At 42.1% G+C, this 27,571-nt stretch overlaps 1 protein-coding gene across 3 annotated transcripts in view; it reads right to left on the bottom strand.

Moving 5' to 3' along the window:
• Window positions 1-27,571, bottom strand: part of LOC143290567 (transient receptor potential cation channel subfamily M member-like 2) — a 117,846-nt gene that overhangs the window by 67,818 nt on the left and 22,457 nt on the right. For all 3 annotated transcript variants that reach the window (XM_076600131.1, XM_076600132.1, XM_076600133.1), the window contains 9 exons: window positions 19,916-20,096; window positions 16,861-17,018; window positions 15,021-15,219; window positions 13,062-13,168; window positions 10,858-10,955; window positions 9,797-9,990; window positions 7,995-8,095; window positions 7,127-7,261; window positions 5,760-5,813 (listed from right to left, as the gene is read on the bottom strand). In XM_076600131.1, the coding sequence (XP_076456246.1) occupies window positions 5,760-5,813; window positions 7,127-7,261; window positions 7,995-8,095; window positions 9,797-9,990; window positions 10,858-10,955; window positions 13,062-13,168; window positions 15,021-15,219; window positions 16,861-17,018; window positions 19,916-20,096 (1,227 nt within the window). The remainder of the gene's footprint in view (window positions 1-5,759; window positions 5,814-7,126; window positions 7,262-7,994; window positions 8,096-9,796; window positions 9,991-10,857; window positions 10,956-13,061; window positions 13,169-15,020; window positions 15,220-16,860; window positions 17,019-19,915; window positions 20,097-27,571) is intronic.

Below are 27,571 nucleotides of genomic sequence, written 5' to 3'. Positions count from 1 at the left end.
ATTTCTCATAAGCTTGATTTGCTATGGTTATCATACCGCACTACATGCTCAAAAGAAGGAAATGGATATACTAATATCAATGGCTACAATGTGATAAATGAATCTTTGTTGTTTCAGTTTTTTAGTGTTAAAGAGATGTCAGAGAGCAGAACAATCCATATAAACTACACCATATACGCTGTAAACAAATCTTTTGATGCAATTGTACTGCCATAAAATTCTCAATGCTCCAATAAATGAGATAATGTTACTATACTGGTTACCATAACTTCAGGACCAATGAGGCGCAATAAATTCACCCATATAAAAGTGATCCCTGCATTTCATGTCTGTATGTTCCCTGTGTCTGAAATCTTAACTTGATCACCACTTGCTGCCATCTCTTACATTTCACAATCTTCAACAAACTCAAGATCTGACAACATACTTATCAACAACAAACACACACCATTACATTCAACAACAATTTTACAACTTGAAAATACTACATGGGCATAGTGGTGTCTGGATGTTAGATTCAATAATTTTCATGAGTGTATCAGATCAAAAACTGACATACAATGCTGAATTCTAAATGAACACAATCATGATTAGGTATAGTAGTGTCTTGATATTTGATTCAATATTTTATAAGTGCACCAGATTAAAACCCAACACACGATGCTGAATTTTAAATGAACACAATCACGATTTGCCCCCAGAGAGGAAGCTGCATCTGTGATGGGGAGAAATGGCGCAATAGCCGAGTGGTTTAAGCGTTGGACTTTTAATCTGAGGGTCCCGGGTTCGAATCACAGTAACGGCACCTGGTGGGTAAAGGGTGGAGATTTTTCCCATCTCCCAGGTCAACATATGTGCACGCGGAAGATCAAATATGCACGTTAAAGATCCTGTAACCCATGTCAGTGTTCAGTGGGTTATGGAGACATGAAAATACCCAGCATGCATGAACCACGGCAGAGTCATTGGCAAGCTGATGTGGTCGTGTAACAGAAAGAAGAAAGAAGAAGAATGCTTGGTGCAAAAACAGAGAAATCAGGAAAATGAACTGAGTACCTCTACAAACCAGAAATCTTTTTTTTTAAACATACAATAAAACAAAAATGATGGCCACGACCAGAAACAGAGCTAGCGGATCTAACAAGGTAACAGACTGAGGTTTCAGAGAGCAGTGCAAGTTTGACTGTGGGCTTGACAAAGGTATGAATTGTACTAGCAGATGGAAAAATGAAAAACAAACAGCAGGTGATAGAGTAGATGAACAAAGGGTGGGGCAGAATAACAGCACAGTCACCAAGAGAAGAAAACAACTATGATCCTGATCATGTGGTGCTGTCTCTGATGAGGAAGGTGGCAGAATGGTTAAGATGCTCATCTGCCAACACAGAGAGTCCGTGAGGGTGTGGGTTTGAATCCCACTCTCGCCCTTTCTCCCAAGGTTGACTGGAAAATCAAACTAAGCGTCTAGTCATCTGGATGAGACTACAAACCAAGGTCCCGTGTGCAGCACACATTTAGCACACTGAAAAAGAACCCATGACAACAAGAGTGTTGTCCTCTGGCTAAATTCTGTCAGAAATCCACCTCATAGGTACATGCCCTCAAGGCCTGACTAAGCGCATTGGGTTGTGCTGCTAGTCAGGCATCTGCTAGCAGATGTGGTGTAGCACATATGGATTTGTCTGAATGACGTGACGCCTCCTTGAGAAAACTGGAACTGAAAACTGAAACAGATCTAATCCCGTTTCTTCTTCTTCTTCATTCGTGGACTGAGACCCCCATGTTCACTTGTATAAACTAGTGGGCTTTTACGTGTATGCAGTGATTCTCTGTTTCTGGGGGAGGATCCGGTTTCTGAAGATGACATCACAACTCAGTAAACAACATCTGGAGTCAACAGAGCCATTCTGCACCAATCACTATGCAAGGGCTCTGACGTTTCTGGAATTTCAACAGATGCTGCTTATCAGATGTGTATGACAGATGGCTGTTCAAAATTACTTTTTTTTCCTTTAAATTTAGGAAGTGCACCTTATAAGCTAGAAATCATGGTAATTTTGATAACACTAACGCCAACAATGTAGTGATCAAAACTTGAATATGATGACAACTGTATGAATTCAGATACTTCTTGATGAATGAGGTTTAAAGAATGAAGCACGCCTTGATGATGACCAGTTGCAGAACACATGAGACGAAACTTCACTGGACGTAAATAAAAACGATTATTATGTAAGCTGTCAAACACTGAATGTGTAGTGCCTGATGGTTTTCCTTTTCTTTTTCCTTTCCTAAGTTTTTAAAACCTCATTAATAATATAAGACAGTGTGTGTGTGTGTGTGTGTGTGTGTGTGTGTGTGTGAGTTTCTGTCTGCCTGTCTGTCTGTGTATATGCATGTTTGTGTGACACTCACAGAAGCTTCTGTCCTACCAAACAACATTGTGACAGAATTTGTAAAACAGCTCACTGTTTATAGTTGTCATGAAACTCCACAGATCAACAAAAAACAAAAAAAAAAAAAAAAAAAAATCATCTGCATGAAATGCATTTTGTCAACAAATGATACCCAAAACAAACCTTGGCATTTGCCAGAAAAAAAAGAAGAAAAAAAAAAAATAAAGAATACGATTAAACTGAAATGAAAATGAAATTTTCAAAAATAAATCAATAAAATCTGTGGTAAATCCTACGGCATCAACTGTCAGAACAAGGCCTGGCTGCACAAGCAATGTAATGTTAGATGCGCTAAGTTTGCTTGACAGTGAGACATTCCCTGTCTATGCCAATTCCGTTGACTTTGGGAAAAAATTCTTACCACGAAGGAGACTTAGCACAGCTAAGATCGCTGTATAACACGGTCCAGCTTTGCTACACTGTGTGAAATAACTACCACTTGGCTTTGGTGTCTTAACACACGATGCCTCCCTCAGAGCAGATCCAGAAGGAAGCAGAACACGTGTATAGCGAACACAATTCTTCGTTCTTCTCCACACCCTGACCCTTTCTCCTCCCCTGAGCTCCTACCTGAACCCCCTACCCTCTCCTGCCTAATCCACCCAGATCAGATTAAATCATATTGTTTCTTGCCCAGGAGGAAGGGAGAGAGACTGCGAAAAAAAAAAAAAATTGAGATATCGATATATATGTTAATCCATGTGTTATTTTGTTTCTGTTTTTTGTCTGTTTGTTTGTTTGTTTTTTGTTTGTTTTTTTCCAATTATCATCATTTTTTGGTGTATAATTTAGAAATACCCTTGAAAAATGTTACTATACTATATAATTATGTACCGAAATTACCAAATGTGTTATCAGTTATCCTTTTGCTGAACTGATGAAAAATGTAGTATGAAAATGTTATGGTGATGATGTTGAATAGAAAATACAACCTGCTGTGCAGAGGACAAAAAAAAAAAAAAGAAATGTTTATTGCACTGCTGACAGCAAAATGGCTGGGTACCTGTCAAGTTCACAAGACCAGTCACTGAGAAACAAAAGAAATGTTATAGTCATTTAAAAGACTGACCCCTCCTCCTCCACTCACACACTTCCCTGATTTGAATTGGCAGATAATTCTTCCTTTGTTGTCTTGATATAAAAATGTGGAACTCAGCTCTTTGGTTGTTTCAGGACCAGCGCCTCGACCACACCACCCTCCACGGAAAAGACCACAGCCATGAACAACTTGACCTTAAGGGTGAAATGACAACAGGTCATTGAACCCACCACTACAGGTCTTCGGTCCGACACAACTGCTCCAACCCCCCTTCCCAATAACCCCCCCCCCCCTCCAACCCCCTTTCCCCCATACTCCTCCATCCCCTCACCTATCCCCCACTCATTCCCTGCATCAGGAAATTACACATCCAGAGAGCTTCTGCATAATAATAATAATGGTATTTATATAGCGTTGAATCTTGTGCAGAAACAAATCAAAGCGCTTTCACACCAGTCATTCACACGCATGCATAACTCTAAAACTGTAGAAACTAAAGACAAGGAAGGGCAGGCAAGGGAGGCTATTTTGGGAAGAGGTGGGTTTTAAGGCCAGAATTGAAAGAGCTGAGTGTGGAGACTTGACGAAGTGAAAGAGGAAGTTCATTCCAATCGCAAGGTCCAGAGACAGAGAAAGAACGGTGGCCAACAGTCAAGTGTTTGAATCTGGGTATGCGTAAACAGAGTGGATCCGAAGCATGATGAAATTGTTGACACACAGGATGGTAAAGCTATGAGAGGGAGTGGTCACAGTGTGCACTAATGGAATTGGTTGAAGGCAAATGTCAGCAAGCGGGTAAGGTACAAGGGAAATAGTTATTGACATGGTGACCCAAACTTTGTCAATACATACCGAGTCCTTTTTCTATTGGGGAAAAAATATACACATATCAGACACATGCATGATGAAAATGCAGCACATCTGAGTGGACATATCCAGTCCCAAGATTTGAGATGGATTGTCATTAAAACAACAACAACAACCAAACAAAAAACACAGTAACAGTATGACAGGGAGAGAAAGGGCAGACAAGGATTACTTTTGTTCTCTCCCGTATGAAGAAAGGATGGGGACAAACCAGTGTAATGATGTAACACAAGTTCAGTCACGCTTAATGTTGGCAGACCCTTGTGCCACTTATGCAAAAAAGAACATGAACTTGGTACTTATGTAAAACAGATTAAGTCTGGTATACATCACAAAAGAAAAAGAATGATTATAGTGAAACAATGCAAATGAAGTGGAGGCCAGAAATTAAAATCTAATGATTCCAATATTAAGAAATGTATACATTATCTACAGCTTGAGAAAGGACAGAAAATACAGGTTGAATAAACCAGGCATATAAATCACTTCTGTCTGGGTGAGGATGTGCAGTGATGGCCTAGAGGTACCCCAACCACCTTGGAAGTGAGAGAATCTGAGCACGCTGGTTCGAATCATGGCTCAGCCGCCCATATTTTCTCCCTCTCTACTAGACCATGAGTGGTGGTCTGGACGCTAGTGATTCGGATGAGACGATAAACCAAGGTCCCGTGTGCAGCATGCACTTAACACATGTAAAAAAAACCCACGGCAACAAAAGGGTTGTTCCTGGCAAAATTCTGTAGAAAAATCCACTTTCATAGGAAAAGTAAATAAAACTGCACACAGGAAAAAATACACAAAAATGGGTGGCGCTATACTGTAGTGATGCGCTCTCCCTGGGAAAGCAGCCCGAATTTCACACAGAGAAATCTGTTGTGATAAAAAGAGAAATACAATACGATCAAACCTGTTAAGATGTTAATGCATTCAGACATATTCTACACAGCACATATATTTTGAAAATAAACAAAACAAGACATTACAATGTCTCATAGATCTTTGTATTCATGCTTGACACATGCATATGGTACATATCAACCTGAAAACACAGACAGAAAAAAAAAGAGACAGTAAAATTATAAAAGTATGAAGGTATACAGAAAACTACTCATTATATATCTGTATTGAAAAGAAAGCAGAATCAGACATAAAAGATATGAAAATCACAGAAAGTTTTTTTATTTCTTTTTTTTTTTTTTTTTTTAAACATACCCAAGAGTGTGTGTTTGTCACGAGAAAAAACTGCAAGAATTTGACATCCACCACAAAACATAATGATGTGACACATATACCAGATTTAAAATTCATCACCCATATAATGTACACATCCATTTCGGAAAACTAACAACTTGTGTTAGTTACAGGTGTAGATAAGGAACAGTTCATGATCTGCTCACCTGGTTCGACCGGACTTTAGCCAGAAGAGAGTGCAACAGACAATTCCTGGGAATCTAGTGAGGAGAAAAAAGACAACGGAAAACCATGAACATGTCAAAGACAACGCAAAACCATGAACATGTTAAAGACAACACAAAACCAAAGACAACGAAAAACCATGATCATGTTAAAGACAACGCAAAACCAAAGACAACGAAAAACCATGAACCTGTCAAAGACAACACAAAACCATGAACCTGTCAAAGACAACACAAAACCATGAACATGTTAAAGACAACACAAAACCAAAGGCAACACAAAACCAAAGACAACGAAAAACCATGCACATGTTAAAAGCAACACAAAACCACATATCAAAGACAACACAAAACCATGAACATGTTAAACACAACACAAAACCAGACAACACAAAACCATGAACATGTTAAAGACAACACAAAACCAAAGACAACGAAAAACCATGAACATGTCAAAGACAACACAAAACCATGAACATGTTAAAGACAACACAAAACCAAAGACAACACAAAACCATGAACATGTCAAAGACAACACAAAACCATGAACATGTTAAAGACAACACAAAACCATGAACATGTTCAAGCAAGGTTCACACAACCCTTTAAACACCTGTAAATGGGCTCAAACACATACCTGCCATGCAACAGAGCTCTAAAGCACAGACAGAGATGTATGCAAATTAACAATCTGCAGCAAGTCTGTGTGTACGATAATGTAAACACACATACACATATGCACACATACATACATTCACTCTTTCATGTGCTGTGCACACACACACACACACACACACACACACGCACACAGATTCAGGTCTGTGTATCTGACAAGTATGCTGACACACACTCATGCAAAAAAAAACACACACACACACACGCACACACACACACACGCACACACACGCACACGCACACACACACCCACAGGCCATCTACATGAACAATTCATGCCAAAACATTACAAAGCACCTCTACTCCCACTACCAACATACCACCACCCCGCAGCTCCACTTCATAATGAATTTACCCTTCCCCACCATCCTCCCACCTCTCTCTACCTCTAGCTTTGCCCCTCACACTGATCCCTCAAACCTCTCACACACACACACACACACATGCATACACACACACACACACTTACACATACACACACGCACACACACTCACACACGCACACACACACCCGCACATGTGCACATGTGCACACACACGCACAAACACACACACCCGAACATGTGCACACACACACACACCAACCCATACCCACACATACTTACACCCACACCCAAACCCACAGACGCACCCCGCCCCCTCCCCCACCCTCCCCCCCACCCACCCACACCCACCTCATTGTAGAGTTTGAGCAGTCGGCGCACAGTGAGGAATCCGCGGAGAGACACCCCGTTGTCCAGAAAGAGGTCCACAAAGTCCACACGGTTCAGCTGGATGGCCGACATCATCATTTCATCCAGGGCTCCCGTCTGCAAGGAAACATGCTGGATGGGTCAGTGGACCAACAATAATAATGATGGAGTCTCCCATCGGACCGATGGATGAGTAGGCAGGCAGGCTTATCTGTCGGTGTGTGTCCTCATATGGGAGAAGAGGCCGATTCTGGATTGCAACACTTCCCACAGGTGTTGCAAGGGAAAACATCCCAGTAGTTGAGCCCTACTTCCTTCACTCGGGCTTCTCCTTAATGTTTTCAAACATCTTTATGCCACTAGAGCACAGCATCCTCCAGCAAGAGCGGTCAAGGGCATCAGTTTCCCAGGAAACGGTTTCTATGTCACAGACTTTGAGGTTTGTCTTCAAGGTGTCCTTGAAGCGCTTGCAGGGTCTTCCAAGTTCGCAGGTGGCCTTCCTTCAGCTGGCCATACAAAAACATCTTCAGGATCCTGCTGTCTGTCATGCGGACAACGTGTTCTGTCCAGCGTAGCTGGCACTGGATCAGCAGGCTTTCGATGCTGGGCAGGCCGCTCCTCTCTAGGACCTGGAGGTTGGAGACCCTGACTTGCCACTTTATGCTGAGGATCCTTCATAGGCATCTCTGGTGAAACTGCTCAAGTTGTTGAATGTGACGGCGATACGTCTGACCAGTACCTTGAGTCTAAGCATAGTTCTGGCACCTGCTCCATTCTTTTTTTTATCTATTTTTTAAAGCATATGAGGTGTCAGGCATTCACACTTGAAACTGAAAGAGAATGCACCTACCGGCCATGGGCGCTCATCAGTGAAGATCTCAGACTTGGCGATGTCAATGCGGTTCCAGGCAAGGGCCAGCTTTAACTGATCCATCACCTGGTCTTGGTTGGCTGAACAAGCAAGCAAACAACAACAACCGTATAATATTCATTATCAAATTTTGGCAAGGGACAGGGGAAGCAGAGATGCACACTCAAACAGACATGCGTAAGGGCACACACACACACACATACATATACATACATGCACACACACACACACACACACACACACACACATGCATGCATTCACTTACACACTCATGTGCACAAACATATACCGTAAAGTTCGGTCTATAAGCCGAGACTTTATACTCCAGCTTCAACCTCTGCGGCTTATACAATGATGCGGCTTAGAGGATTTTAACAATCCCGGGAGTGTCACGTTTTCGTCTATTCTTAGCTGCCCTTCAACTCACCAAAACCATGTGTGCTAACTGTTCACGTCTTATAAATCAAATCAGCACACATTAAAGCTTTCAGATCAGCATTCAGTTCTACTCTGCTCAAGCGTACACCCTCATCATGATGAAAACACAACGTTATGCCTATGATGCAGCCTTCAAATTGAAGGCGATCGACCTAGCAGAAGACAGTGCAAGCGATGAACCAGCAGCGACCTCCACCTTCATGTTCATGAAGTGAAAGCAAGGCTGAAGTCAGTGACAAGATGGCGGAGGAAGCTGTGCTGGTTCTCTTCAACTAGGACACCAAAGACGAAGATTTCAGTGGATTCAGTGAGCAGGATGATGTTGAATAAATGTGACTATCCCTAAATTATAGATCTTATTTTCGTTGTGTTTATTTATTACTTTTTTGTGGCACTAGCAGTATTTTCGCTTGCTTTTCTTTGTGTTGTTCCCGCTTGTGTTTATTTCATAACCTACAGTATTGACAGCTTTTCTGTAGTATCAGTATGTGTTCCGGTATCGGAAATAAGTGCGGCTTATAAGCTGGTGCGGCTTATGTATGTATAAAGTTCAATTTTTTCCAAAATTTAGTGGGTGTGGCTTATATACCAGTGCACTCAATAGACTGAACTTTACAGTACCCTATGGTTTAGATATTTCTCAGTCCAAACTAACTGGCAGTCATGAAGGCAACAACCTTAATGCTATGGCAGTCTATTGGAAAGGGTTCTGGTGTTCACTTTATGTGACAGATCACCTTTCAAACTATTGGAAAGGGTTCTGGTATTCATTTTACGTGACAGATCACCTTTCAAACTATTGGAAAGGGTTCTGGTATTCATTTTATGTGACAGATCACCTTTCAAACTACTGGAAAGAGTTCTGGTATTCATTTTATGTGACAGATCACCTTTCAAACTACTGGAAAGAGTTCTGGTATTCATTTTATGTGACAGATCACCTTTCAAACTACTGGAAAGAGTTCTGGTATTCATTTTATGTGACAGATCACCTTTCAAACTATTGGAAAGAATTCTGGTATTCACCTTAAGCAACCAATCACCTTCAAGAGGAACCTTGGGAAGGCTGTCACAAACTATTGGAGAGAGTCCTGGCATTCTGCCTCTCCACAACCAATCATCTTCAAGAAGAGCCTTGAGGTGACAGTCACAAACTATTGGAGAGAGTCCTGTCATTCAGCCTCTACAACCAATCACCTTTCAGAAGAGACTTGGGGAAGTCACAAACTATTGGAAAGATTCCAAGCATGCAGGCTCTACAACGAATCACCTCTAAGAGCCTTGAGGAGCCAGTCACAAACTATTGGAGAGAGTCCTGTCATTCAGCTTTTACAACCAATCACCTTTCAGAAGAGCCTTGAGGATGGCAACATCAACGCCCCCTGCGGACTCCAGCTCAAAGACAGAGATGAGGTGTGGCTTCTGTATGCACTGCTCCACCCAGTTGGCGTGCTGCACTGAGTTCTTGGGGCCGAACACCTCCTCCACCATCTGCTTGATGTCGGCCTTCAGCTTCTCCTCTATGGACACACTTGTCCTGCAACAGGAAGAACATGGCAGAATGGTTAGGACGCGTACCTGCCGATACAGTGTTTGTGAGGGTCTGGGTTCGATTCCAGGTCTCACCTTTTCTCCAACGTTTGACTGGGAAATCAAACTGAATGTCTAGGCATTCGGATGAGACAATAAACCAAGGTCCTGGGTGCTGCAAGCACTTGGCGCACTGAAAAAGAACCCATGGCAAGGTAAGTGTTGTCCTCTGGCAAAGTTCTGTAGAAGAAATCCACTCTGATAGGAACACAAATATAAATGCATGCACCCAAGGCCTGACTGGTGCATTTGGTTATGCTGCTGGTTCGGCATCTGCTTGGCAAATATAGTGTTGTGAATATGGATAAGGATTTGTCTGAATAGAGTGATGCCCCTTATTGTTTCCCCCTCCTTGGCTTGATGTCAGCTAATGGTCTGAGTGCTAGCTTTGTAAATGTGATGATGAATCTAGGTCCTGTGTGGTATGGGCAGCATGCATCTAACATATAGAAATACTGAAAACAGTGATAAAGAGTTGTCCCTTGTTGAATTCTGACAGGAAAATACATTATGCATTCTGGCACACACACACACACACACACACACACACAAACATATGCATTCACAAATACATTCACACAGAAAAATCTCTGTTATGGCAGGAAAGTGAAATAAAACAACTGTTGCAATTTTTCTTTGGATTTTTCATCCACACATAGGAACATGTGTTCAGAGAGCAGCAGACGAAATGATGCTGAGCTTTGCGATCGTTCCGTTAATACTTATTCTTTTTTCTTCTTCTGACGTTCATACGCATGGACCGAGTGCACAAACACAAAGTTAACAAGAAAGGAAGGAATCACAAGGTACTCACTCTGTGTAGGTTTTGCCGTCCTTGTCTTTGCTCTCCACCTCTGTCTCTGTCACGTTCTGGGCAGCGTAGGCCAAGACATCCGCACACTTCCCTGAACCCTGCAACACCAGCAACAGTTTCTGTGACTCAACAAGGCCTCACTGCATTCGGACAAATCCATGTACACTACAACACATCTACCAGGCTGACCCAATGTGCTTTGTTAGGCCTCAAGCGCATACATATATATATTTGTGTACCTATGTCAGGTCAGGGGCATAGCCCTTGCTACTGATACCATGTAACCCAGTACTACCTGCCGCATGTGAAGTCTCCCAACGACGGACCAGGTGGAGGAGGAAACCTTTCCCAATGGCTTTGAAGGCAGAAGAGGATGACCAAAGGGCAGGGGGAGCTCTTATCCTTGGCTGGAAGTCCCCCTAGGAAACAGAGCTCCGAAGAAGAAACCTGCACCGGCCGAGGCCGTCCTGCACGTGGCAGTATCTGCACCTGTGGGACTGTGAGCGTCGGTAGGCGAGAGAGTGGGGAAGGGACTGCACAACTCCTCCTCACTAAAAAAAAGTCACCTGTGCTGGTCAGGCAACCAGGCTAGAGAACACTGGCCATTAAGGAGAAGTGTGAGCGAAGGAAGCAGGGCTCAACTTCTGGAGATGTTTTCCCTTGCAACACCTGTGGGAATTGGCCTCTTCTCCCATATGAGGACACACACCGACAGATAAGCCTACCTGCCTACTCATCCGTCGGTCCGATGGGAGATTCCATCACATATCTATCAGAGTGAATATCTTCTACAGAATTTTGACAGAGGACAACACTTTTGTTGCCATGGGTTCTTTTTCAGCGTGCCAAGTGCATGTCTCATCTGAATGACTAGACACACAGTTTGATGTTCTAGTCAAACTTTGAAGAAAGGGCGAGCATCTCATCTGAGTGACTAAATGCTCAGTTTGATTTTCCAGTCAAACTTTGAAGAAAGGGTGAGCATCTCGTCTGAATGACTAAACGCTCAGTTTGATTTTCTAGTCAAACTACCAGGATTCAAACCTACACCCTCAGGACACTGTACTGGCAGATATGCATCTTAACCGTTCTGCCACTTTCATTCCTCAGCAGCCAAATAAAATCATTAATTACTGCAATGAAATTCACAATCATGACAAGAATTTCCATAACAGACCAACAGAAGACACATTACCTTGCAGTGTCTGACAAGTCCAGTCCATACTCTTACCTGCCCTTCCTGCTCAAGAGCCTGCAGATTAACTCACTCAGTACGGCCAGTCCTCTCTTCTCCTCTACACATACCCCTCGGATGTCCTGTGGGTGTCTGAATGACCCAACCTTTAGCTTCCATCGTCAGAACTGTGGTATTCTTTGTCAACATTCACCTCTTCAGTATAAGAGCCTTCCGCCTGCAATATTTTGATGATGGTAATTGGGGTGAAACGCTGTTAACGTCGTCTCTTTCGCGTTCGTATGGAGAGAGTTAAGGACCGGCCTTTATCAGTCATCAGACTTCATGACGCCAAGAACAAACACCTTCCCACCGATCTCTATATTGGAAGAAACTACCATCATCATCATCATTGCACTGTAAAAATAATAACTGTATTTTCTAGTTTATTTTTTGATGTGTGTGAATCAGTGAAGGGGCTACAAATGACGGGCACAAACTGAACACGCCTGAAATGAGTTAAACCCAGTGCTTAGATCACCACCCAGTGGAGGTGAGACTCCTTACCTTGACATTGATGGCGACAGGTGTGTTGTTCTAATCTTGATGACAATGGCATGTGTGCTGTTCTCACCATGAGGACAAAGGCAGGTATGTTGTACTTACCTTGATGACGAAGGCAGGTGTGTTGTTGTTCTCACCTTGATGATGACAGCAAGTGTGTTGTTCTTACCTTGATGACGATGGAAGGTGTGTTGTTCTTACCTTGATGATGACAGCAGGTGTGTTGTTCTTACCTTGATGATGATGGAAGGTGTGTTGTTGTTCTTACCTTGATGATGATAGCAGGTGTGTTGTTCTTACCTTGATGATGACGGCAGGTGTGTTGTTCTTACCTTGATGATGACAGCAGGTGTGTTGTTCTTACCATGATGATGACAGCAGGTGTGTTGTTCTTACCTTGATGACGATGGAAGGTGTGTTGTTGTTCTTACCTTGATGACGATGGAAGGTGTGTTGTTGTTCTTACCTTGATGACAATGGCAGGTGTGTTGTTCTGCACAGCATTCATCACAGTCTTCAGGGTGCCAGGTCCTCCCTCCAGCACCAGCAGGCACACAGGGACAGGCACAGCATCTGTGTCATGCCATACAATACTACATGTCTGTCTTGCTACACATGTCTTGCCATACAATGCTACATATCTGACAGTGCTACATACATGTCGTGCCATACAATGCTATGTATAGGTCTTGGCATTCAACACTACATATCCGCCATACAATACTACATATCTGTCTTGCCATGCCATACAATACTACAGATCTGTCATGCCATACATTGCTATGTATCTGTCTTGCCATACAACTGTACGTATCTGTCTTGTCACAAAAAATAACAAATCTGTCTGTCATACAATGCAGCATATCTGTCTTGCCATGCAATGCGACAATGATGCATATCTGTCTTGCGATACAATGCTACATATCTGTCTTGCCATACAATGCTACATGTCTGTCATACCATTCAATGCTACACATCTACATATCTGTCATGCCATACAGTGCTACATATCTGTCGTGCCATACAGTGCTACATGTCTGACCTGCCATACAATGCTACATATCTGTTGTGCCAAACAATGCTACACATCTACATATCTGTCATGCCTTACAATGCTACATGTCTGTCGTGCCATACAGTGCTACATGTCTGACCTGCCATACAATGCTACATATCTGTCGTGCCATACAGTGCTACATGTCTGACCTGCCATACAATGCTACATGACTGACCTGCCATACAATGCTACATGTCTGCCATGCCATACAGTGCTACATGTCTGACCTGCCATACAATGCTACATGTCTGTCGTGCCATACAGTGCTAAATGTCTGACCTGTCATACAATGCTACATATCTGTCGTGCCATGCAGTGCTACATGTCTGATGTGCCATACAATGCCTCATATCCGTCTTGCCATTCCATGCTACATATCTGTCTTGTCATACAATGCTACATATCTGTCGTGCCATACAGTGCTACATGTCTGACTTGCCATACAATGCTACATATCTGTCGTGCCATACAGTGCTACATGTCTGATGTGCCATACAATGCCTCATATCCGTCTTGCCATACAATGCTACATACCTGTCTTGCCATACAATGCTACATACCTGTCTTGTCATACAATGCAACATATCCGGCTTGCCATACAATGCTACATATCCGTCTTGCCATACAATGCTACATATCTGTCTTGCCAAGCAATGGTACATATCTGTCTTGCCATACAACATATCTGTCTTGCAATATGCATTTTCTATGCTCTTTGTCATAGACAACGGTTTGAAGATGTGTAATTTGACCTTTATTAACAATAGTTTGGTTTAATTATTCAAGTTACTACTCAACTGACATGAAACGTATACCAAAGATGTACACTCTTTTTGAAGCAGCCCTTTCCTATGGGCTGGTGGCCACCTTAAGGAATAAAATTTTGTTCTGTTGTTTTTGTTCTGTTCCGTCTTGCAATACTACATATCTGTTGTGCTATACAATGCTACATATCTGTCTTGCAATACAATACTCCATAAACTCACATTGTCTACACACACAAGCCAGAAAAACTTTTATCATCACATGTAATGTTATGACTCTAATCTTACAAATCACGATGTCACCTTGTCCAATCAGGATGTCAAGTTTGATGATAAATGGTTGTAAAAGACAAGCACCACAGGGTTTTTTTTCTGTTTTGACAAATAATGACTTTGACATCTCACTGTACTTTCCGAATCATTATAAAGGCAAAAGATTGGAAAGGTCTTTCACAAACCTGTCATCCTCCCAAATTTGGTTCGAATTCCAAAACCACTGGCGACTGCTGAAAAAATGCTACCACAGACACACACACAGACACTCACGCACACACACACACACATGCTCACACACACACACACACACACACACACACACACACACCTCTGCCACCAGTGTTTGTGGTCATCAGAGAGATCTCTTTCTCCAGGTGGGCCCGAAACTCGATCTCTGTGGCAAACTTGTGCTGGCTGCCGTTGTCCACCAGAATGAAGTGGGAGTGGTTCGGATCCAGGAACGACTGCTTGGGCTTCTGCTTCTCCAGAATACGATACTCCGCCGGCCACTTGCCTCGTTCCTCCATCTGACCAATCATACTTAAAGCTTCTTCTTCGTTCGTGGGCTGCAACTCCCATGTTCACTCATATGCACACAAGTGGGCTTTTACATGTATGACTGTTTTTACCCCGCCATGTAGGCAGCCATACTCCGTTTTCAGGGGCGTGCATGTGGGTATGTTCTTGTTTCCATGACCCACCGAACGCTTACATGGATTATTGGATCTTTAACGTGCGTATTTTATCTTCTGCTTGTGTATACACATGAAGGGGGTTTAGGCACAAGCAGGTCTGCACATATTTTGACCTGGGAGATCGGGAAACGTCTCCACCCTGTACCCACCGGGCGCCGTTACCAAGATTCGAACCCGGGACCCTCAGACTGAAAATCCAATGCTTTAACCACTCGGCTATTGCGCCCGTCATAGCAGCCTCCAGATCTTTAATCTTGGAATCTTGGGATTTTCTAGCAAGAGTTCCTTTTATTCCTCTGTTAAAAGGTAAGGTTCAAGGTCCCAACGTCGATATGGCCACAGGTGCAGTGAATTCACATTCACTGTGTCTAAGGCACAGCGCAGGAAGGTGGGGGCCCAATCCTCTCCTGCCATTCAAACCTTCTCCTGACGGGCGCAATAGCCGAGTGGTTAAAGCGTTGGACTGTCAATCTGAGGGTCCCGGGTTCGAATCTCAGTAACGGCGCCTGGTGGGTAAAGGGTGGAGATTTTTACGATCTCCCAGGTCAACATATGTGCAGACCTGCTAGTGCTTGAACCCCCTTCGTGTGTATATGCAAGCAGAAGATCAAATACGCACATTAAAGATCCTGTAATCCATGTCAGCGTTGGGTGGGTTATGGCAACAAGAACATACCCAGCATGCACACCCCCGAGAACGGAGTATGACTGCCTAAATGGCGGGGTAAAAACAGTCATACACGTAAAGGCCCACTCGTGTGCATACGAGTGAACGTGGGAGCTGCAGCCCACGAACGCAGAAGAAGAAGAAGAAAACCTTCTCCAAGCCTAAGACTGGTACTCATTCACACCTGGGAGGAGTGAGCAATGTCAGAGTAAAGTGCTTTTCCCAAGGACACACCACCATGCCGAGCCAAGGGCCTCAAACTCTGATCACTAGTGAACACTGGATCAGAAGTCCAATGGCTAACTACGGTGTCTCCCAATCCGATTAGTGTCAACTATTATCAAAAACCTTTGAATTCAAGGTAAAAAGTGTTAAGTACCAAAAATGTGTTACGTGAAAAGGTATATATCTATGCTGACTGATTCCAGCCAATGCCCCAAGCACTGCTGAGGCGCCAGTGTGTGTACTTTGATGCCAGTATCTGAGCATGAAATCCTGATTCATCTAAAAAATTTTTTATTTACCTTTCAATTAAAAGTGGCTGAAAAAATGCCTGTGTCAAAGTTCACACAAGCACACACACACACACTTGCACACACATGCAAACACACACACACACACACACACACACACACACATACAGCAAAGACACACACACTCAAACACACACACACACACATACAGCAAACACACAAACACAAGCTCAAACACACATACACAAACATACACACAACACACTCACAAACAAACACATACACAAACACACAACAGAAAAAACAGAAACACAGGGGGTTATCATTACTTACACTGCCACACTCCAGCACGTTCCGGTTCTGCACACATCCCCAAGGAGCGAAGCCTATACAGATGACCCGGCCCTCCGCTGTCAGGCCATAGTCTCGCACCGCCTCCCCAACGTGCTTCATCACTCCTGTGTTGGTGCCTCCAGTCACAATCCAGGCACCTGAGACAGAAAAAGGACTTTGTGAAGACGTTTCTCTTCTCCTGTTCCTTCTGTCAATGATCCAGGCACCTGAGAAAAAAAAGGACTTTGTGAAGACATTCCACTTCTCCTGTTCCTTCTGTCAATGATCCAGGCACCTGAGACAGAAAAAAGGACTTTGTGAAGACATTCCTCTTCTCCTGTTCTTTCTGTCATGATCCAGGTGCCTGAGACCAAAAAAAAAAAGAAAAAAAAAAAGAAAAAAAGGACTTTGTGAAGACATTTCTCTTCTCCTGTTCCTTCTGACAATGATCCAAGTGCCTGAGACAAAAAAAGGACTGTGTGAAGACATTTCTCTTCTGTTCCTTCTGACAACAATCCATGTGCCTGAGTCAAAAAAAAAAAAAAAAAAAGGACTCTGTGAAGACATTTCTCTTCTCCTGTTTCTTCTGTCAATGATCCAGGCACCTGAGAGAAAAAAAAGACTTTGTGAAGACATTTCTCTTCTCCTGTTCCTTTTGTCATGATCCAGGTGCCTGAGAGAGAAAAAGGACTTTGTGAAGACGTTTCTCTTCTCCTGTTCCTTCTGTCAATGATCCAGGCACCTGAGACAGAAAAAGGACTTTGTGAAGACGTTTCTCTTCTCCTGTTTCTTCTGACAACAATTCAGGCACCTGAGACAAAAAAAGGACTTTGTGAAGACATTCCTCTTCTCCTGTTCCTTCTGTCAATGATCCAGGCACCTGAGACAAAAAAAGGACTCTGTGAAGACATTCCTCTTCTCCTGTTCCTTCTGACAATGATCCAGGCATCTGAGACAAAAAAAGGACTTTGTGAAGACGTTTCTCTTCTCCTGTTCCTTCTGTCAATGATCCAGGCACCTGAAAAAAAAAGGACTTTGTGAAGACATTTCTCTTCTGTTCCTTCTGACAACAATCCATGTGCCTGAGTCAAAAAAAAAAAAAGGACTGTGTGAAGACATTTCTCTTCTCCTGTTTCTTCTGTCAATGATCCAGGCACCTGAGAGAAAAAAAAAAGGACTTTGTGAAGACGTTTCTCTTCTCCTGTTTCTTCTGACAACAATCCAGGCACCTGAGACCAAAAGAAAAGGACTTTGTGAAGACATTTCTCTTCTGTTCCTTCTGACAACAATCCAAGTGCCTGAGTCAAAAAAAGGACTTTGTGAAGACATTTCTCTTCTCCTGTTCCTTCTGTCATGATCCAGGCAACTGAGACAAAACAAAAAAAAAGAAAAAGAAAAAGAAAAAAAAAGGACTTTGTGAAGACGTTTCTCTTCTCCTGTTCCTTCTGTCATGATCCAGGCAACTGAGACAAAAAAAGGACTTTGTGAAGACATTTCTCTTCTCCTGTTCCTTCTGACAACAATCCAAGTGCCTGATTAAAAAAAAAAAAAAAAGGACTCTGTGAAGACATTTCTCTTCTCCTGTTCCTTCTGTCAATGATCCAGGCACCTGAGACAAAAAAAGGACTTTGTGAAGACATTTCTCTTCTCCTGTTCCTTCTGTCAATGATCCAGGCATCTGAGAGAAAAAAAAGACTTTGTGAAGACATTTCTCTTCTCCTGTTCCTTTTGTCATGATCCAGGTGCCTGAGAAAAAAAAGGACTTTGTGAAGACATTTCTCTTCTCCTGTTTCTTCTGTCAATGATCCAGGCACCTGAAAAAAAAGGACTTTGTGAAGACATTTCTCTTCTGTTCCTTCTGACAACAATCCATGTGCCTGAGTCAAACAAACAAAAAAAAAAAAAGGACTGTGTGAAGAGATTTCTCTTCTCCTGTTTCTTCTGTCAATGATCCAGGCACCTGAGAGAGAAAAAAGGACTTTGTGAAGACGTTTCTCTTCTCCTGTTCCTTCTGACAACAATCCAGGCACCTGAGACCAAAAAAAAGGACTTTGTGAAGACATTTCTCTTCTGTTCCTTCTGACAACAATCCAAGTGCCTGAGTCAAAAAAAGGACTTTGTGAAGACATTCCTCTTCTCCTGTTCCTTCTGTCATGATCCAGGCAACTGAGACACAAAAAAAAAAAAAAAAAGAAAAAGAAAAAAAAAAAGGACTTTGTGAAGACATTTCTCTTCTCCTGTACCTTCTGACAACAATCCAAGTGCCTGATTAAAAAAAAGAAAAAAAGGACTCTGTGAAGACATTTCTCTTCTCCTGTTCCTTCTGTCATGATCCAGGCAACTGAGACAAAAAAAACAAAAAAAAGAAGGACTTTGTGAAGACATTTCTCTCCTCCAGTTCATCGACAAGATAAGACTGAAGACATTTTTTCTTCTCCTGTTCCTTCTAAAAGAAAATAACTTTGTGAAGACATTTCTCTTCTCCTGTTCCTCCCATCATGATTCAGGTGACTGAGACAAACAAAAAAACTTTGCGAAGATATTTCTCTCTACTGTTCCTAAACACACAAAGACTTTGTGGAGACATTTCTCTTCTACTGTTCCTAAACAAAGACTTTGTGGAGATATTTCTCTTCTGTTCCTTCTGACAGAAAAAGACTTTGCGAAGACATTTTGCTGAGTGATGAAGAATTACAATTTTGTCCATGTTCAATATAAAACTGGGCAAAAAAAAGTTTTAAAATGTTCAAACTGTGTTGATACTTTGCAGAAAAATTGTATAAAGTCCACAGATGTTGTTCCTCACTATTTATGTTTGGCTGAATGTTGAAAAACGTCAGATCAATCAAGAACAGATTATCAAGTACTGCACATACATCAGTGGAATAACATATTCAGAAGGACCTGAGGAAGACTGATGAATATGTTGTTACGATGGGGCCATTCAGTGTGGCTCTATCCCATAGAACAAAACACTGATTCACATAACTCATGCTTATAAACTTATCGTAAGGTTACTTGTCTGAGAAAAAAATAAAACAGAAGTTTTTTTTACTTGTGCTTAAAGCCGCTCTCATGAGACCTCGCCTGAAGGCGTCTTTGAGGCGAGCGCGCATTTTGAAGTTTTTGGCACCGCCTGTGACGGAGATGAGGAGGTTGGGCCGCTCTATACGCCACTTGTCCATCAACAGTGTCTTCATCATGCTCATGGAGGTCTCTGTGTCCACGCGAACATACTGCAACACAACAACAAGAACATACTGCAACACAACAACAAGAACATACTGCAGCACAACAACAAGATAGTTACTTTCTCTGTGTTCAAGTGAGCACACTGCAACACAACAACAACAACAACAGCATAGTTACTTTCTCTGTGTCCACGTGAACATACTGCAACACAGCAACATAGATACTCTATGTCCACGTGAACATACTGCAACACAACAACAACAACATAGTCACTTTCTCTGTGTCCACGTGAACATACTGCAACACAGCAACATAGATACTCTATGTCCACGTGAACATACTGCAACACAACAACAACATAGTTATTTTCTCTGTGTCCACGTGAACATACTGCAACACAGCAACATAGTCACTTTCTCAATGCCCATGTGAACATACTGCATCACAACAACATAGATACTTTCTCAATGTCCACGTGAACATACTGCAACACAACAACAACATCATAGTCACTTTCTCTCTGTCCACATGAACATTGTGCAACACAACAACAGCAACATAGTTTACTTTCTCTCTGTCCACGTGAACATTCTGCAACACGACAACAACATAGTTTACTTTCTCTCTGTCCACATGAACATTGTGCAACACAACAACAGCAACATAGTTTACTTTCTGTGTCCAAACAACAATATACACGGTTCACAAAAATGTATACATGGTTCACAAAAGGTTAAGGACTACTTGGGAATTTGCAGTTTCCTTCTTGGTAGACATGGTTAAACGATGCTGAATTTTCTGCAAACAGCTGGAAATATCTGTCCATTGACGCAACATCTAGACTTGTCGTTTCTCTCATTCTCTCTCGCCTTGACTACTGTAACTCTCTATTGTCTAGTTTGCCTGCTCCATCCATTCAGTCCCTTCAGCGCATACAAAACTCTGCTGCCCCACTCGTCCTCAGAAAGAAAAGATCTGAGCACATCACTCCTCTTTTGCAACATCTCCACTGGATCCCCGTCTCACACAGAATAAAGTACAAGATCAGCACTCTAAGTTATAAATGTATTCACAAATCTGCCCCTTCCTATCTCTTTGGCTGCCTTCACTTCTACACTCCATCAGCTTTCTATCCACTCTCTTTACGCATACCAAGATTCAAACACTCGACTGTTGGCTGCCATTCTTTCTCTGTCCCTGGACCTTGCAATTGGAATGAACTTCCTCTTTCGCTTCGTCAAGTCTCCACACTCAGCTCTTTCAAGTCTGGCCTTAAAACCCACCTCTTTCCAAAATAGCCTCCCTCCCCTGCCACTTCCTTGTCTTCAGTTTCTCCAGTTTTAGAGTTACGCATGCGTGTGAATGACTGGTGCGAAAGCGGTTTGATTTGTCTCTGCACAAGATTCAGCGCTGTATAAATACCATTATTATTATTATTTTATGTAATGAACACCACTTTATAACCAGAAGTAATTTCTTGCACATACACTTCCTTTCTTTTCTTTTTTCTTCTTCTTTTTTTATTTATTTTTTTTCATTGAAAAATCACAGCCATCATTCATAAACTACTTAATAACTGTCCACTTTTAGCTGAAAAATTTGTATTTTCAAACATATTTTCCAAACCTTTCATGGTGCACACATGCTACAAAGTGAGTTTTCAGGGACAGGCCAGAAGAAGATCACGCACTTTCAATTAGAGGCCAGAAGCAGATCAAATAATAACTTGATTGATTGATGTGGATACTTATATAGCACCTATCCTCGGTCAGAGACCAAGCTCTAAGTGCTTTACATACACGGGGACATCTGCACCACAGGCTGCCTACCTGGGTAGAGCCGACTGACGGCTGCCACTGGGTGCTCATCATTCGTTTCCTGTGTCATTCAATCAGATTTCAGACGCACACACATACACACTCAGACAGACATGTAACATTTTATGTGTATGACCGTTTTTTGGTTTTTTTTTATTTACCCCGCCATGTAGGCAGCCATACTCTGTTTTCAGGGGTGTGCATGCTGGGTATATTCTTGTTTCCATAACCCACCGAACGCTGACATGGATTACAGGATCTTTAACGTGCGTATTTGATCTTCTGCGAGCGCATACACATGAAGGGGGTTCAGGCACTAGCAGGTCTGCACATATGTTGACCTGGGAGATCGGAAAAATCTCCACCCTTTACCCACCAGGTGCAGCGAGATTCGAACCCAGGACCCTCAGATTGAAAGTCCAGTGCTTTAACCATTCGGCTATTGCACCATTCAAACCGTATCTTGAGTTATCAATATTTCATGAAAACATAACTGCTTTTATTGAGTGGTCCTTAACTTTTTGTAAACCCTGTAGTTAATTTTTGTTGTTGTTGTTGTTTTGGTTTTGTTGTTGTTGTTGTCTGCTTGCTACGAAGGTCCTATTCTTTCAATGCATGTGTATTTCACAATGACCATTACGAAAAGTAGTTTCCCGCACATGAACATGATACTGTTCAAGTGAATAAATACTATTTTCAATTTACTGTATTTTCAGAAGACAATGATACAAGGTTTCTTTAACTACTGAGAAAAACAACAACAACAACACAAAAGAACAAATAACAGAAGAACAAAACAAATCACAAAAAAGCGGACAGAACCTGTGGGTCAGGTCATAAAACACTTCTTTGACTTACATCTTAGACTGAGACTTATATTCACGACTATTTATTTGTTTGTTTGTCTATGGCTTTTGCAATGTGGTTGTTTTTTGCTGGCACATAGGCAAACATATGGTACAGAAAAAATAAACCCCAGAAATCCCCCCTCTGCAAAAGAATAAATAAATAAAAATAAAAAAATAAATAAAGCAAACTCCAAATCCATTCATATATCCCTCTCCTTGTGCAGCTAGCTGAATCAACTGTGGTCTGCAATCACCCTCTCTGCTTTTCTCTTCCTCTGACCATAGTTGGTGATCGTTCTTCATTGATTTTTTTTTCCTGTTCCTCGGTTTGTATGCTTGGTATGAATGACTGATCACATATTTGCTAACTGCTGCACACATTACGGAACGTTAACAGTCCCAGAAAGGTCAGTGGAAGTGGAAGTTTACAGATATTGACTGATTGCTGAGCTGAGAGTGAGAGAGAGAAAAAGATCTTTTTACACCAAAACGAGAGATGAAAGGAAGAAAAGGAAGAAGTGGGTAGAAAGACAGAGAGAAAGAGAATGAGAGGCAATGAGAACAGTGATTATAAGAAATACAGAGAGAGAGAGAGAGAGATGGACTGGGATGTATGTGTATGGATGGTGGGGGATGAGGGGGGGGGGGGTGGAGGGGGGGGGGGGGTAAATTTTAACAAGCAAGCAAGAGAAAGTCATCAGTCTGTGCCATAGTTATACCTAAAAATATCAACATCATCACCTTGAAACAGTACCAAAAACAACAATAATAATAGAGTAATATAAATGATAAGAAGAATAACAACAATAAGAATAACAATAGCATGCAATTAGCCCAGCAGGGCAAGGTTTAAAGCTTAATAACCTTATCAGGCAGCGAAACCTGACAACTGCACCCCGCTGTGATTTTGTTTACCTTGCTAAGCCATGAGGCAGGTATGCTGGAAGCATGTCGTTTTTGGCGATCAATAATGTCAATACTGTTCAAGTCCTGTTTACCTTTGCTTCTGGGTGGCTGGCTGCCGTGCCTGAGTGAGAAATTCTGTAGGGTTTGTTTTGGTGTTGTTTTCTTCTCCCCACAGGGCCTGAGGGAGACTGTGTTGGGTAGGGAAGGGAGGGAGGAGGGGGGAGGGGAGGAGGAGGGGGTCAGAGTGGGGGTGGAAGTGGGGGGTAGACACACAGACATACAGGCAGAAACAGCGGCACTGAAAGAACGTGTAGGAGATTTGGTCTGCATGAGTATCATATCCACATCTCATTTCTCCAGAACCAGTGCTGAGGATTTGCTGATAATTTTGAAATGCCTCTTTTTTTTTCCCCTTTCTTTTTTTCTTTTTTTTTCTGCCCCATCTGTTTCAGTGGCATAACTCCCACACTGCTCATTCCAAGTCCCCCCCACACATGGCCACACCCAGGCTCGTCTGTTGCAGTCCCCGCATCGGCAGTCCACAAGGATCCACCAATGTTAGGTCAGCAAGAGGCCACACGTGATAGGAGACCCTGCACTGCTGTGGAGTCACTTCGGTGCTGTTCAGTAATGTCTGTTCTGATTTAACAAGCTTAGGATGCCACATACTAAGCTCCCTATTAATGATAATCATTGCTTAGTAGCGGAGCCGGACTGAGTGAGTATCCCCCAGAGAGGAGACCACCACCACATCCCTCCAACGACAGTCCCTGATGAATCTGCCAACACAGAAGACCTTGACAGAACTCACCCAAGGCATGGAAAATGATGGATATCAAAACTGAGGTCACCATGACAGCAGGGTATGAAAGGCCACAGAATCTGGCACACTGATTTTCAATTTTGATGATGAATAAGGGTGGCAATAATAATGATCCTGCTTTTCCATTAATTTTAGGATTTGGACTAAATGACAAGGCTGTACTCTATGCTTCCTTTCATAATGATATGGCATTAATCAGACCTGTGAGATACAGACACTTGCAGTGTTGGTTGACTTTGAGCAACACACTGAAGATGCATCCATGAAGTGGGTAATAGTCAACTAAGTGGTCCTAGTGTTTCCACTGAAGCCCACAGCACACTCAACTCTGGTTTGGAGCCGGCCATGGGCTGGAAAACAAACACCTCCACTGGGAATTGATCCTGCGTCCTTTCAGCCAGCTGTCAACAATGCTAACCACTTCACCATGGTGGCTGGTGCCTCTCAAGAAATAAATAGCTTGCTGATCATTTTCAAATGCCTCTCAAGAAATTAATTTCAAATTCATTTGAAAAGCTTACCATTTTTCAAATGAATGGCACCAAAGTCAGATCAAAACTGAGAACAGTGAAACTATCGTATCTCCACTGAAGTTTCTGTTCGTCAGTAAATATGGACTTTCACCACAAACACTGGTTTCAAATGCAACAAACATAGCATTAAAAAAACCACAAAAAACAAAGACACATACACAAATAGAAATGTATATAAATAAATACAGTGTGGGTTTTGGGGTTCTCTACACTGAAAAGTCATACTGCTAGTCTGTGTGCAGTTTGTACTGCCAATGGCTCAAGTTTTCCAGAAGCTTCTTTTGAATATCCCCCCCACCCCCTCACCCCCATACCCAAACTTCTTGCCATGCTTTCCATGTCTTCCAGTCGCCTGTCCAGATACTTCTGTGTGTTTTCACTTCGGTAATGGCGATTGTGTTAGCTGTGTGAAAAACAATGCCCATGATTCACACATGTGCAATCGCACACACAAACTCCCTCCCTCTCTCTTTCACACACACACACACACATGTGCACGCGCACACACACACACATGCACACACACATAATAATAATGAAAAACAACCTAAAACACAAAAACAGACCACAGAACCAAACTTCCATCCCATACCACCCCTTATCCCCAACTCCAAAACAATCTTTGGATTAATTTCCGGCCTACCTCGCCACCACCCGCTACGTTCCCTTTGGAAATCAATACATTGACACATCAATCTTATCCACAAATCGACAGTGCATTTTGCTGCGCTATTGATCCTTGAGAACCCATGTCTTGCTTTCACACCAGTGAACAAGCTTTTAAAAGGCGCATGGCAAATCACTTGCCCATTTTTCTCCGTGATGAATTAATAAAGTTTTCCATTTTTCTTCAAGAGAGGCGGGAGAGAGAGAAAGAATGAAAAAATAATAAAGTAGAGACTGGGTGTAGGGGTTGGCATGAGGGTGATAAATAATGATAATAATTTCATCAATAATTCAGGCTGTGGAATTTAGACTGTGGAGCATGATTTCATGGTTTGGTAAAGTGGGCATCAAGAGTTACAATTCCTTATAATTCATTTATTTTTTTCAACATTCTTATTCACATTTAACATTTTGGCAGACATATAGCAATATAATAATATTGACTGATATGGATACTTACATAGCACCTATCCTTAGTCGGAGACCAAGCTCTAAGCGCTTTACAAACACGGGGTCATTTGCTCAACAGGCTGCCTACCTGGGTAGAGCTGACTGACAGCTGTCACTGGGCACTCATCAATCATTTCCTGCGTCATTCAGTCAGATTTCAGGCACACACACATACACACTCAGACAGACATGTAACATTTTACATGTATGACCATTTTTGGGTTTGTTTGTTTTTTTAACCCCGCCATGCAGGCAGCCATACTCCGTTCTCAGGAGTGTGCATGCTGGGCATGTCTTGTTTCCATAACCCACTGAACGCTGATATGGATTACGGGATCTTTAATGTGCATATTTGATCTTCTGCATGTGTATACACTGAAGGGGGTTCAGGCACTAGCAGGTCTGCACATAGGAGATTGGAAAAATCTCGACCTTTTACCCACCAGGCACCATCACCAAGATTCGAACCCAGGACCTTCAGATTGAAAGTCCAACGCTTTAACCATTCGGCTATTGTGCCTGTCACAATAATAATGACATAAATAGTGACTGTGTACTATTTAAACTATCGTTTTAAACAAAATTTTGTTGTTGTTTCATAAAGAAAAAAAACAAACAAACACACACATCAAAAACAATATTTTACAAATAGGGGCTTAATATTTTTTCATAACATTTTCCATTACACTTGGGGTTTTTTTTCCATATTTTCATGCATATGATTTCACCACTTTTCATGGGTACATATGAGAACACATCCACCAAGACAAACGAACGAAGGAGCAAGTGCAATTTCAAGACCAGTGTCTTGCAATAATGTAGTCATTGGTAGTTCATATTTCATATCGCATTCCCATGTACACTGTTACACATTCTATCGTATTAACAACGTTACGTGATGCATAACAAAATGCAAAAAAGTCTCAATTCACAGTACAGCAGTACAAAGTTAGCTACAAATTCTATGTTTCTGTGCAGGGTGGATTCCAGTTACACGCCCTCTTTTTACTTTCTTCCCCTGTTTATCAATAATGGATGAAATCAGCTATGAAACCTTCCACATACAGGAACATTTCAGAAAGAAAGAAAAAGACACAAGGAAAGAAATCAACATACTCACACAGAAATCAGGGGAAGGTGGGAAGGGGGAGTGGGAGAACAGAGAAAGGATAATGGGAAGAAGAGAAGAAGAAGAGAATCAGGCAAAAAATGAAAAAGATGCGGATGAAAGACAGAGAAATAGAGCAGGGGGTGGAGAAAAACAGAGAAAGAATGATGGGAAGAAGAGAAGAAGAAAAGAATAGGGTAAAAAATGAAAAAAAAGATTCAGATAATGATGGAAAGAAGAAAAGAACAGGGTAAAAAATGAAAAAGATTCAGATAATGATGGAAAGAAGAAAAGAACTGGGCAAAAAATGAAAAAGATGAGGATAATAATGGAAAGAAGAAAAACATTGGGCAAAAAATGAAAAAGAT

The sequence above is a fragment of the Babylonia areolata genome, chromosome 15 (assembly GCF_041734735.1).
Source record: "Babylonia areolata isolate BAREFJ2019XMU chromosome 15, ASM4173473v1, whole genome shotgun sequence".
Taxonomy (NCBI): Eukaryota; Metazoa; Mollusca; class Gastropoda; order Neogastropoda; family Buccinidae; genus Babylonia; species Babylonia areolata.
This window is presented reverse-complemented; position numbering and strand designations above follow the sequence as displayed.